The sequence below is a fragment of the Dendropsophus ebraccatus genome, chromosome 1 (genome assembly GCF_027789765.1).
Source record: "Dendropsophus ebraccatus isolate aDenEbr1 chromosome 1, aDenEbr1.pat, whole genome shotgun sequence".
Taxonomy (NCBI): Eukaryota; Metazoa; Chordata; class Amphibia; order Anura; family Hylidae; genus Dendropsophus; species Dendropsophus ebraccatus.
In genome coordinates this window covers 182,666,688-182,679,617 of record NC_091454.1, presented here as the reverse complement: position 1 = coordinate 182,679,617, position 12,930 = coordinate 182,666,688, and the positions used below count along the sequence as shown (strand labels likewise).

Genomic DNA, 12,930 nt, shown 5'->3' with positions numbered 1-12,930 from the left:
ATGGCCACTTTCCTCCAGAGACAGCCCAGCGCTTGTCTCCAGCTTGGGCGGGGTTTGCTGCTCAGTTCCATTGAAATGAGTGGAGCTTAATTGCAAACCGCACCTGAACTGGAGACAAGAGTCGTGTTGTCTCTGAAGGAAAGTGGCCATGTTTTTGTAGCACTGGATAACCCCTTTAAGGTTCTTTTACACAGAGAGATTTATCTGACCGATTTTTTAAGCCAAAGCCAGGAACAGACTATAAACGGAGAACAGACTGAGATTATAAAGGAAAGACTGAAGTTTCTCATGTTTTCAAATCCATTCCTGGCTTAGCCTTCAAAAATCGGTCAGATACAGTAAATCTGTCTGTGTAAAAGGACCCATAGAGGCGGAGCGCTGACTGTCAGTGAAGCAGGTATGGGAGGAGGTGTTACATGTCACGGGCTCGGGAACACCTCAGACTCTTCTACACCAGGGAATAAAAGTATTTTCTACATTGTGGAAGCACAGACAAATATATGAAAGGTATCATGTGTCTTTTTGCCCCAACAGCTAATACAATCTAACAGTACCAGCAGTTTTGAACATGAATTAAAATAACGTTTAAAAAGTAAAACAGAAATCTACACCATGTTTAAAAGAATGAATTTTATTAAATATTCGGCCAAATGTCAATGTTTTATTAAAAGGTATACATTCATAAATGATTCCAATGGCAGCGGGATTTTAATGTTCTCATACTAAAAAAAAAAGCAATAAAATTAAAAAAAGAAAGTCCGGCCTCCTCCACCCCTTAATAGCCGGCCATCTCTCACCTCATTTCCCCATTGCCAATGACCATAGATATCATAGATGAGGGGGGAATGTGATATTACACTCACCGGTAATCACTGGTAAATGTAATTGTAGTAGTTTCAGTCTTTTATGGAGTATATACATAGTGTAGCACTATATATATAGTACATAAGATCCTGGTGTGCATGTGGTGTGTCTGATATGATCAGGCACAGACAAATGCCAAATACTGAAAATGGAGTAAAAGGAAAATAATAATCTCACCTTACTCTTACACTAGATGGATGCTAGTTATCTGGAAGCCGTCCTCCAGCTTGGTCCAATGATGGAAATTCTGGGTCTTCTCCTCCTGAGGTCCTCATCTTCTCCTGATCTTACTCTGTCCTGTGTTTTCTGCACCGGGCTTAGGAATGTCCCTGCAGCGCTGACAGTACGCTGATTTATGTAGAGGCGCACTGCCTCTACATAAATCCTGTGCCCACCAGTGTGCGCTCAGAGCTGGCGTAGGTTTCCTGATCATTTTTTGGCAAGAAAAATGATAAATTAAGCGAACCCCGCGGTCCGCCCCCCTCGTTCCACCCTGTCCCTGCCCCCTCTGGCGAAGCTGGCTTAAAATGGCTAGATGCAAATATTTATGCGCGAAACAGCCATTTGCGAATAAATTTATTCACATCTGGCCTAAAAATACACCTTTTTGGATTGATAAATGTCCCCCAATGTCTATTCTTCTGACTGTCCATTTTCATATTCTAATAGGCGGCCATCTCTCACCTTATTTTCCTGACTCCAATGACAATTCCATTAGATGTCATAAAAGAGAGGGGAATGTAAAATAACACTTACCGGTAATCACCAGTAAATATAATTGTATTGATAATCCATTATGAAGTATACACATAGTACAACACTATATATAGTATTATAATGTTCTCATCTGGACATGTGGTGATCCTGGTATGGCCAGGCTCATCCTATGCCACACATTCAAATTTAAATTAAAATAATAAGTAAAAAATCTGGCCTTCTCCTTCCCTTATCACCTTGACAGAAAATTACATATATATAGTTACATAGTTAATACGGTTGAAAAAAGACACATGTCCATCAAGTTCAACCAAGGAGGGGATATATGCAGAGAAGGGGGGGTATACAAGGAGGGGATGGATGCAGGGAAGGGGACAGATGATGGATAGGTTCTATACATATGCATTTATGTTATTTCGGTCTAAGAACTTGTCTAGACCGTTTTTAAAGCCCTCCATTGTTTTTGCTGTGACCAGATCCTGGAGTAGACTGTTCCACAGATTCACTGTTCTCATGGTAAAGAAGGCTTCTTGCCTCCGGAGATTAAACCTTTTTTTCTCCAGGCGCACTACATATTGGCAGGTCATTAAAGGGGTGAGTTCCCACATCATGAGGTACCAGTACAAAAGGGTGATCACACTGCCGCCCGCCATTAACCCATTTAACAATAAATGCAGCAGCTCCTGTCACTGTCCGATCAGGAACCCTGGGGGTGCAAATTGTCTTTATTGACTCTTCACACTTACCTCCATCAAGTCGGTGAATTTCTCATAGAGTCTGCCTCAGGCACACCAAAAAGAGAACATACATAACACTGATCAATGCTATGCAATGGCATAGCACTGACCAGTATTAGCAATCTAATGATTGCATGTAATAGTCCCCTAAGGGGACCTAAAAAGTGTAAAAAGAAAAGTAAATTAATTTAAAAAAATGACACAGCCCCTCCCCCAATTAAAGTTTAAATCACCCCCCCCCCCTTTCCATTTTACAAATAAAACATGTAAAAATAAATTAATATATTATATATTGCAGTGTACGCAATTGTTCGATCTGTTAAGACATACCAATACTATTCCTGTAAGGTGAATGGCGTAAATGAAAAGAGGAAACCAGTGGAAGGATTGCACATATTTTGCACATTATCTATCAGAAAGAAAAATATAAAAAGCAATAAAAAAAATTCCCATCTACACAAATATGATACTAATTAAACCTACAGTTAATACTTTAATAATGCTTTTTATTTGTATAGCGTCAGCTGACTGCACAGCACTTTATGTAGTTTGTCAATTAATGTCCCTGTTAGGGCTCACAATCTAAACTTGCTTTGGGTGTGGGAGGAAACCAGAGTACCCAGAGGAAGTCACACAAACTCTGAGAGAACATAGAAACTCTTTGCAAATGTTATCCTTGGTGCAATTTGAACCCTAGATCCCAGTAATGCAATACTACAGTGCTAAACAGTGAGCCACCATGCTGCTGTGGTGCAAAATGTAACTCCCCAACCATCCCTGTAGGTGGAGAAATAAAAGCTCTATGGCTCTTAGAAGGCAAGGAGGAAAAAAAATAAATTCAGACCAATTTAAGGCCAAAATAGGCTGTTTTATTAAGGGGTTAATAGCCCACCATCACTCACCTCATTTCCCAATTTCCCTATCACTAATATCAAAACCATTAGGCAGGGGCAAAACAAGGAGGGGGAGCAGGGGGCAGCTGCCCCAAGTGCACCAGCTTCCCTCTGATACACATTACCTACCTCAGCCTCTTCATTTTGACAGAGACACTGTGTATATGGAGCCTCGGACACACTGTGCAACAGTCGTTCTCTTTAAGCTGCGCGGCCGCACACCTTCTAAGGACAGTCCGTTGACCTTAATGTTCAGCCCGCTCACCCTTCACTTTAATAACCAGTAGTTTACATTTACTGATACTAGTAAATATATCAGTAACTGGTAAATGTAATTGTAATAATAATTTATTATGAAGAATATACATAGTGTATATAGAATATATATATATATATATATATATATATAGTGCTGCTGATGTTCTCAGGTACATCTTAGAGCACAAATGTCAATTTCATGAAATGTAAAAAAAAAAAAAAGTCCGGCCTTCTCCACCCCTTAATAGCCGGCCATTTCTCACCTTTATTATTTCCCTATCACCAATGACCATAGATATCATAGATGAGGGGGGAATGTGAAATTACACTCACCGGTAGTCACTGGTAAATGTAATTGTAGTAGTTTTACTCTTTAATGGAGTATATACATAGTGAAACACTATATAGATTGTGGTGTGCATGTGGTGTGTCTGATATGATCAGGCACAGAAAAAAGGCAAATACTGAAAATGTAGTAAAAGAGAAATAATAATCTCACCTCCTTAGAGCAGATGGATGCTAGTAATCTGGAAGCCGTCCTCCGGCTTGGTCCAATGATGGAAATTCTGGGCCTTCTCCTTGTGAGGTCCTGATCTTCTCCTGTTCTTCTCCTGTCCTGTGGGATCAATGTCTATTCCTCTGCTTGTCCATTGTCATATTCTAATAGCCGGCCATCTCTCACCTTATTTTCCTGACTCCAATGACAATGCCATTAGATGTCATAGAAGAGGGGGAAATGTAAAATAACAGTCACCGGTAATCACCAGTATATGTAATTGTATTAATAATCCATTATGAAGTATACACATAATACAACATTATATATAGTACTATAATGTTCTCATCTGGACCTGTGGTGATCCTGGTATGGCCAGGCACATTCTAAAATTTAAATAAAAAAAAAATAACAAAAAAAAAATGGCCTCCTCCTTCCCTTAACACCTTGACGCAAAATGACATATTGGCATTGTCATTAAAGGAGTGAGTTCCCGCATCAGGGGCGAACACACTGCCACCCGCCATTTACCCCTTTAACAGTAAACGCAGCAGCTCCTACGCAGCTCCTGTCACTGCCTAATCAGGATCCCTGGGGGTGCAAATTGTCTTCATTGACTCCTGGATTTTTCACACTTACTCCATGCAGTCAGCTTGGTGATCTTCTCATAGAGTCTGCCTCAGGCACACTATGAGAAGAACGCACATAACACTGATCAATGCTGTGCAATGGCCTACCAATGATCAGCGCATGCAATCTAATTTCATGTAAAAGAGCCCCACGAAAACTTAAAAAATTAAAAAGTAAAAATGTTTTTAAAAATCAAAACAGTCTCCGGTAGTAAAGTGTTATGGTAATTGAGTATAGGAGTAGACTAATGAAAGACCAACTGAATGTTTTTGTAACAGGAATAAATTGCAGAGAGAGAGAATCTGAGAGGACAATGTTCAGGAAGAAAGATATTTAATGTCTAATTGTTAGTTGTTTGGATGTTGCCTTTTTTTTTTGGGGGGGGGGGGGGGGGAAGGTATAGGTAATTCTGATATAATATATTGTGATATTATGATAAGGTGTTTTTTTGCCCTGAGATGTAAGTAAGGATAAAATATTTAAATAAAGATGTATAAATAAAAATGTTTTTAAAAATATCCCAAAGCCCCTCCCCCAATAAAAGTTAAAATTCTCCTGTTTCCCAATACACAAATAAAACATGTAAAAATAAATAAATAAATACACATGTTATATTCCAGAGTGTGCGTCACTGTCCACTCTTAAAATATTAAAATATAACAATATTGGTGAATGGCGTAAATGAGAAGATGTAAAAAATAAGGCAGGATTGTAGATTTTTTGTTACATTACACACACACACATATATATATATATATATATATATATATCTATATAATGTCCGATCTACACAACTATGGTACTAATAAAAACTAAAGGTCATGGCGCAAACAATGACATCCCATACAGCCCCATAGGTGAAAAGTCACAATAGGGCCATTTTAATAATAACTATTTTCCAAAAAAAAGGCTTCTGTAAAAAATAAATCAATAGAACATTAGAAAAGCTATATAAACATGCATATTGTTGTTTTAGATTGACCCATATAATAAAGATATCATGTCAATCTTACCATAAAGTGCATTACGTGGACACCGGAACCCCCCAAAAGTTTTCCCCCTAATTTCACCTCATAAATAATATTTTGGGGCTTCCATCATACATTTTCTGGTAGATTGAAAATGATCCTGAAAAATAAAATCCCTTAAATGCCCCTGTAGATGGAGAAATAACAGCGCTATAGCTCTTAGAAGGTGAGAAGGAAAAAACAATACTGCAAAAACGAAAATCGGCTCAGTCGATTTGGGCTTGGGCATGAAAGGGTTAAATTTCCTTTTCCCATTTTCAGTCATATTATCAGTAAAAAACTTTTTAATAAAAAGTGACTATACAAATATGATACTAATAAAACCTAGAGATCGTGGTGCAAAAAATATCTCCCCAACCATCCCTGAAGGTGGAAAAATAATAGCTCTATGGCTGTTAGAAGGCGAGGAGGACAAAACGAAATTCAGACCAAATGAGACTAACATAGGCTGTTTCATTAAGGGATAATAGCCGCCATCACTCACCTCATTTCCCCATCACCATTAACCATACCATTGGGCATGGGCATAACAAAGGTCCGCACCAGCGTCCCCCCAATACACAGTACCTATGTAAGCAGCTTCATTCTGACATAGACACTGTGTATATGGAACTTTGAACACACAACACAGGTGCTATGTGTGTGGAGAGCCGGCGGTATATAGAGCCTCCAACTTTTTTTCAAGTCAGAGTTCCCTTTAACCCCTTCCCGCATGAGGGTATAACTGTACGTGATCATGCGGGTGGGGGAGTTCAGAGGGGGGGGGGCGCACGGCGACCCTGCTCTGAACCGCTGCGATCCCGGGAGCTATCTTCAGCCCGGGATCGCGGCAATTAGCGGGCATGGTCCGATCGCCTGCCCTCTAATTAGCCTTTTAAATGCAGCTGTCAAAGCTTACAGCTGCATTTAAAATACTCCTTTGCCACTTCCCTGGTGTCTAGTGGGGGGATCGCCCCCTCCGCCCAACCCAATCCCCCTCCCCCTGCGGAGAAGCAATCCCCGCATCTGATGCCGTCCAGGGTCTGCGCCGTAAATGCACTGATCTCAGGACGGCACTCCATTGCTTTCGGCTGCCTATCTCATTGATCTATGCAGTATTATTATACTGCATAGATCTCAATCAGAGACCAGAATAGTAATACTAGAAGTCCCCCAGGGGGTTTTATAAATAAAAAATCCCCTTCCCTAATAAAAGTTTGAATCACCCCCCTTTCCCATTTTATAAATAAACATAAATAAACAAGTAAACATGTTTGGTATCGCCGCTCGCGTAATCGCCCGAACTATTAATTTATTTAATTACTGATCTCTCACGGTAAATGGTGTAAGCGCCCAAAAATTCCAAAGTGCAAAATTGTGCATTTTTTGGTCGCACCAAATCCAGAACAATTGTAATAAAAAGCGATCAAAAAGTCGCATATGCGCAATCAAGGTACCGATAGAAAGAACACATCATGTCGCAAAAATTGACACCTCACACAGACCAATAGACCCAAGCATAAAAGCGCTATAAGCATGGTAATAGAGCGATTTTAAAGGAACATTAATTTTTTAAAAGCCATCAAATAAAATAAAATTTATGCAAGTTACATATAGTTGTAATCGTAACAACTTGAGGAACATGCATAACAAGTCAGTTTTACCTTAGGGCAAACGGCGTGAATACAAATACTCCCGAAATTTTTTTTAAAAAAATGCTTTTTTGTTTTCAATTTCATCACACATTTAATTTTTTTCTGTTTTTTTTCAGCATACTTTATGCAAAAATTAAGCCTGCCATTTCAAAGTACAATTAGTGGCGCAAAAAATAAGGGATCTGGGTCTGTAGGTGAAAAAATACACGCGCTATGGCCTTTTAAACACGAGGAGGAAAAACAAAAGCGCAAAAAAAAAAATTAGTTCGGTCCTGAAGGGGTTAAGCTGTGCAGCAGCACACTTTTTAGGGATGGCCCGTTCACCTTAATGTTCAGCCCGCTCACCCCTCACTATGTTACCACTTCAGTAACCAGTAGTTTACATTAGTGGTAAATGTTATTGTATGAATAATTCATTACGAAGAATACACATAGTGTAACACTATATATATTGTACCATAATGTTCTCAGCTGGCATGTGCTGCTGCTGATGTTGTCAGGCACATCTTATAGCACAAATGTCAAATTTATAAAAAAAAAATAAAAAAAAAGTCCGGCCTCCTCCACCCCTTAATAGCCGGCCTTTCCGCACCTCATTTCCCCATCGCCGATGACAATAGATATCATAGATGAGGGGGAAATGTGATATTACACTCACCGGTAGTTTCCGGTAAATGTAATTGAAAAAATATTAGTCTTTTATGAAGTATATATATAGTGTAGCACTATATATATAGTACATAAGATTGTGTTGTGCATGGGGTGTGTCTGATATAATCAGGCACAGACAAATGCCAAATACTGAAAATGGAGTAAAATGAAAATAAAAAAACTCACCTCCTTACACCAGATTGATGGTATAAATCTGGAAGCCGTCCTCATGCTTGATCCAATGATGGTAATTATGAGGTCCTGATCTTCTCTTCATCTTGTCCTGTACTCTTGTCCTGTTGTTGATCTTCTCCTTGGTCCCCTTTCTCTTGATGGTCTTCACCATGGTCCCGTTCCTCTTGATGTTCTTCTCCATGGTTCCCTTCCTCTTGATGGTCGTCTCCATGGTCCTCTTCCTCCTTATGGTCGTCTCCATGGTCCTCCTCCTCCTGATGGTCTTCTTCCCCCAGATGATCTTCTTGCTGTTATTACGACAGGTTGCTCAGATGATGTTATGGAGATGGTGCGTCGTCCAGGGTTTTCCAGGTAGAGGTGACAAATGAAAATCCTGCGAATAAGGCCTGGTCTTCTGCTGATAGGGGCTTGTTCTCCTCATCTTCTGCCTCCGTTTTGGCGAGGTCGAATGCCATGAATCCTCGGCGGGCGTTTACTTCTGCTGGAGTGATTGGTGGTCGCATCCCAAGGGCTTGTACCGAGTCCCAGTTGACGTCCTGGAAAAATGGATGGGCTCTGATGTCACCGTTGACCCCCAAGCGCTCGGCGGGATCTTCCTGGAGGAGCTGAAAATAAAACAGATGTAATTTAGTCATGAGAACATAGAAATGGAGCAGCGTCAGGAAGTAAGAAGAGCTAGCTATGTGGTGGTAGGGGGCACATAACTGGTGGAGATTACATTGTGAATTCCTGAATATAAAGTTTAGTAGGAATATTTCATAACTTAGGAACTATATTTCGTTTTAAGGAAATCCACTACTATTGAGTAAACTATACTGTACTATTCTAGTACAGTATAACCTGTGTTACATAGAGAAAATAGTCACCTCTTCGATGATGTTCTTCGCCTCCATATTGGAGGCCTTGAATCTTCTTCGGTGGTATCTGGACTTGCCGGTGACCATGATGTTGAGGATGATGCCGAATGCAAACCAGTCGATTCCAGCGTCGTACTCCTCCCCAGCCAGCATCTCAGGGGCCACGAATCCTGGTGTTCCTACACAGTCGGGGGGCAGCCGCTCTCCATAGGTGTTCCTGATTGCCAGTCCGAAGTCGCAGATCTTCACGTGTCCTGTTGCAGCCACTAGGATGTTTCCGGGCTTGAGATCTCTGCAAAATAGAGAAAACATTAGTTGTAAGATCGGTGCTCATCCAGTCAGTTAGTTAGCTGTGTATATTGGCTATATTTTATACTTGGATCTTAGGGGTCACTACAGTCAGCAGGATGGTGTCCATACTGGACTCCAGGGATATGTACATTGTACACACACCTTCAGGTAGGATATAAAATACATAGGAGTCACAGCAGACTATATAAATATTATCGGGGATTATACAGCAGATGTCAGACTATTACACCTAAAAGACAGTGAATGTTCTTACCGGTGGACGATGCCCTGGGAATGCAGATGTTGGAGTCCACACAGAAGTTCTGCGGCGTAGAATCTGGCAAAAAGAGAGAACGAGAAAACAATAGTAGCTAGAAATACATAGTACATCACAGAGCAGACTGGCAGAATATCTGACCATGTGATCTCTATACTGGGGATTTCTGATGGGTAAATTACACATATCTTATTCTTCATGCTACATGTTCTGCTACACCTGCTTTATTCCATCTACTAGAAACATGGGGTTAGGGACTGATGTACAGGGCTGTGCCCTTAGGATCCATATTACGGACCAGGAATGATCCTGTGTGCCGCCCTATGGTGTCTTTATGAAGGATCATATGTCTCCTAGAGGCAATGTAGTAAAATGTGGCATGTGGCAGAGCAGATTACTATAATTTTTTGCAGATTTATAAGGATGACAGGGATGGAAACATGTTTCTGTGTTAGGTATAGTCCTATGTCAGCACTGCCTGGCTTGTAGTGATATATAAGACAAGCTGCTATTATACTGAGAATTCCATATGAAGGGAAATAAGCCTAATATATGATAGCAGTCTGTTCATAAACTATTTCTGTGATAGCATTCCTATAAATGGCGACTATCACTGGACTTTGTACATGACCAGTGGGGATAACACTGGATTCTATATACTGTACCATAAAAAGGGAAACTAATTATTATTATTATTTTACCCTCAGCGTCATAATCATTAAATCTTCAGTTTTATTAACATATAAATTAAGCAGTTTGGTGCCCTGGGGGCGGGACTACAGTACAGATCCCGCCCACACTGCCTCCTTATGAATAGTTATGTGGTCCTCTGCAGTGATGAGCGGCCAAAGTGACGTCACTACAAAGCGCCACCACAACAATCATGAGGAGGCGGCGGGTAGGGAGGATGAGAGTTGTAGTCCTGTCCTCAGTGCACGGAACCACCTAAATAACATATTAATAAAGAGAAGATTCATTAAAAATGCTGATGAGGATGAAGGTAAGGAATAGAGATGAGCGAACCTGGAGCATGCTCGAGTGGATCCGAACCAGAATTTTCGGCATTTGATTAGCGGTGGCTGCTGAACTTGGATAAAGCCCTAAGGCTATGTGGAAATCATGGATATAGTCATTGGCTGTATCCATGTTTTCCAGACAACCTTAGAGCTTTATACAAGTTCAGCAGCCGCCGCTAATCAAATGCCGAACGTTCGGGTTCTGATCGACTCGAACCCGAACACGGTTCGCTCATCTCTTGAAAGGAAATTACCCCCGGCCCTATGGGAACATAATAGCAGGTTAGAATCTTCTTACCTGCTGTTACTTTCCCTTTAAACAATAGCTATTACTGGATTCTGTTGGGGCTAATACTCAAAGCCATGCAATGTCCCCTAATGTCTATAGAGTAGAGGATATTATTAGCCTACGACTACATTACCGTGCATTGGCGATGGTCAGACGCCCCTTCTGCTGCAGGAGGTGGTGGAAGTCTCCGTGCTTGATGTATTCCATTCCAAGCAGCACATGTCCCTTGGTCTGGAAGGCAAATAGTCCATGGATGAGGAAGGGGCTGCCAGATGCAAGTTGTAGCACATGCCGCTCCACCGTTGCTCGCTCCTTTCCGTCGGTCAGCAGGTCCCTCTTGGCGATGACTTTGATGGCAAATTCCTGGCGAGTGTAGATGTCTTCTGCCAGCACCACCTACAGAGACAGCCATCAGTCAGGCACAGCAGAGTCCCCTCTTATATCTATAGTAGTCATACACTGCAGGGGTGAGTACTGAGGTTTGTTTTCCTTAGTCCTTATAGATGGATTCACTGTAATTTGTTCAGACAGTGGAGGCATATTATAGCATATACTTATAATGGAAACACTTTCTTATTTCCTTTAGGGCCTATTTGGCTTGGAGAATGAGGAGCTGACAGCAAGAATCCTCTGTATCCAGGTGCAGGGACTGACAGGAGATTGTTGTAGATGGCAGCCACCAACATAAACTGATTGTCATAGGGATCTTCCTGGTGCCAGAATGGTAAGTGCAACCTTCATGTCACGTTTTGTTACTTTTTGTGCACATTATTGTTATTAGTGTTTAGTGAGTAAAAAGTGTCTTTGAACAAATCCCTCCGAAAATCTTGTAAAAAATGTATTAAAATCATTACAAAAGAAAAAACCCACAAAATGATGTGTGTGAAGGAAGCCTTAGGGGGATCCATGCAAAATTTTTTGTTTTTCAAGCATTTTTCTGGCATAAATGGCCAATGTCTTATTTCAATAGGGATTTATGAGGCGTACTACAAATACAGCATTTCTGTGGCAGTCTGATGTGGTTTTAGGGCACTGTTGTCTCTTGTTCTAGATGAGGGGCTTTTTTAAGGCTGTTTTCTATGAGTCTTGAAACATTTTAAATATTTATTTTAAAAAAACAACTATGTTGAAATAAAAAGCCTGAATGGTTTTGCTCAGACTGTTTTGGCTTTTTTTTTTCCTTTTGGGGGACATCCCTATATTTTAATACAGTGTTATGTAACCATAGCCAGGAGTGGATGCTGCAGGAAGGAGAAGTATAATTCCTTCCTTTATATTTCCTATACTTTTCTGCATACACTTCTGGCTGTTTGCATCACAACAGCAGTCATGTATTTCCAAGAAACGCTGTGTGTGAAAACCCTATGGTCAGTAGTACATGAGTATGTCATTACTGCAGTCATACTATCATTCCATGGGATTTATCCCCTTCCCCACATTTACCAGTATGCTATAAAAGTCAGTCACCGTGCATCATGCTGTGTCGGTACACCATAACGCTCAGCAAGTTTAAAGAAGTGAACTCAGGAGCTGCACTCGCTTTACAGAGGATGAGGACCAGCCTTTAAATGTCAGGAGTGGCGATCAGAGCAGAGTCACCCTGCAGGGGTCCCCATCAGTTTCTCTGACCCCTGTGCACACATCAGGAACATCTATCCAGATTTCTTATCAGAAAACCTGCATAGATTTTTTGACCCATAGGGTTGTATCGGGCTCGGACACTCCACAGGATTCTTCCTGAAGGGTGTCCGTTTGGAAAATACGTCAGGATTTTATAGCTCCTTTCCTATTTTTGGCCGGAATTCCAGCCTATATGCCCATTGATCCCTATGCTAGCCTGACTGGGCCAATGTCATACCCAGGCAAGGTGCTGTATCTTGCCCTCTAACTGTATGCGTTCCTAATCAGGAGTGCATAAAGTTAAATGTGGCCCTGTGTTCGACAGGGCGTGGAGCCATTGGCTCCTGTCCCTGTCTATCACTCATCTGGCCAGAAGAAGCCGCTTTCTCTCTCTCCTCCCAGCGTTGTGGTGCAAGAGCATTGTCACTCATGTGCTCGCAGTGCAGGAAGGGAGAGGGAGAGCTCAAGAAGACCACA

General features: G+C 41.1%; 1 protein-coding gene across 1 annotated transcript; it reads right to left on the bottom strand.

The window, feature by feature from the left end:
• Nucleotides 1–7,823: 7,823 nt before the first annotated feature.
• On the bottom strand, nucleotides 7,824–11,040 carry LOC138791929 (protein kinase C delta type-like). The gene is made up of 4 exons (XM_069969504.1): nucleotides 10,967–11,040; nucleotides 9,526–9,588; nucleotides 8,970–9,252; nucleotides 7,824–8,708 (listed from the first exon to the last, which is right to left on the bottom strand). Exons 1-4 carry the CDS (start codon nucleotides 11,038–11,040, stop codon nucleotides 8,421–8,423), a joined length of 708 nt encoding a protein of 235 aa, XP_069825605.1. The 3' UTR covers nucleotides 7,824–8,420.
• Nucleotides 11,041–12,930: the final 1,890 nt, after the last annotated feature.

Excerpts from the sequence above, each read along its gene's own strand:
- LOC138791929 (XM_069969504.1), bottom strand. The coding sequence starts at position 11,040 with ATGGAATACATCAAGCACGGAGACTTCCACCACCTCCTGCAGCAGAAG. Across the intron at positions 9,589-10,966 it reads CTGACCATCGCCAATGCACG|ATTCTACGCCGCAGAACTTC; the intron begins GTAATGTAGTCG and ends TCTTTTTGCCAG. Across the intron at positions 9,253-9,525 it reads TCCCAGGGCATCGTCCACCG|AGATCTCAAGCCCGGAAACA; the intron begins GTAAGAACATTC and ends TCTATTTTGCAG.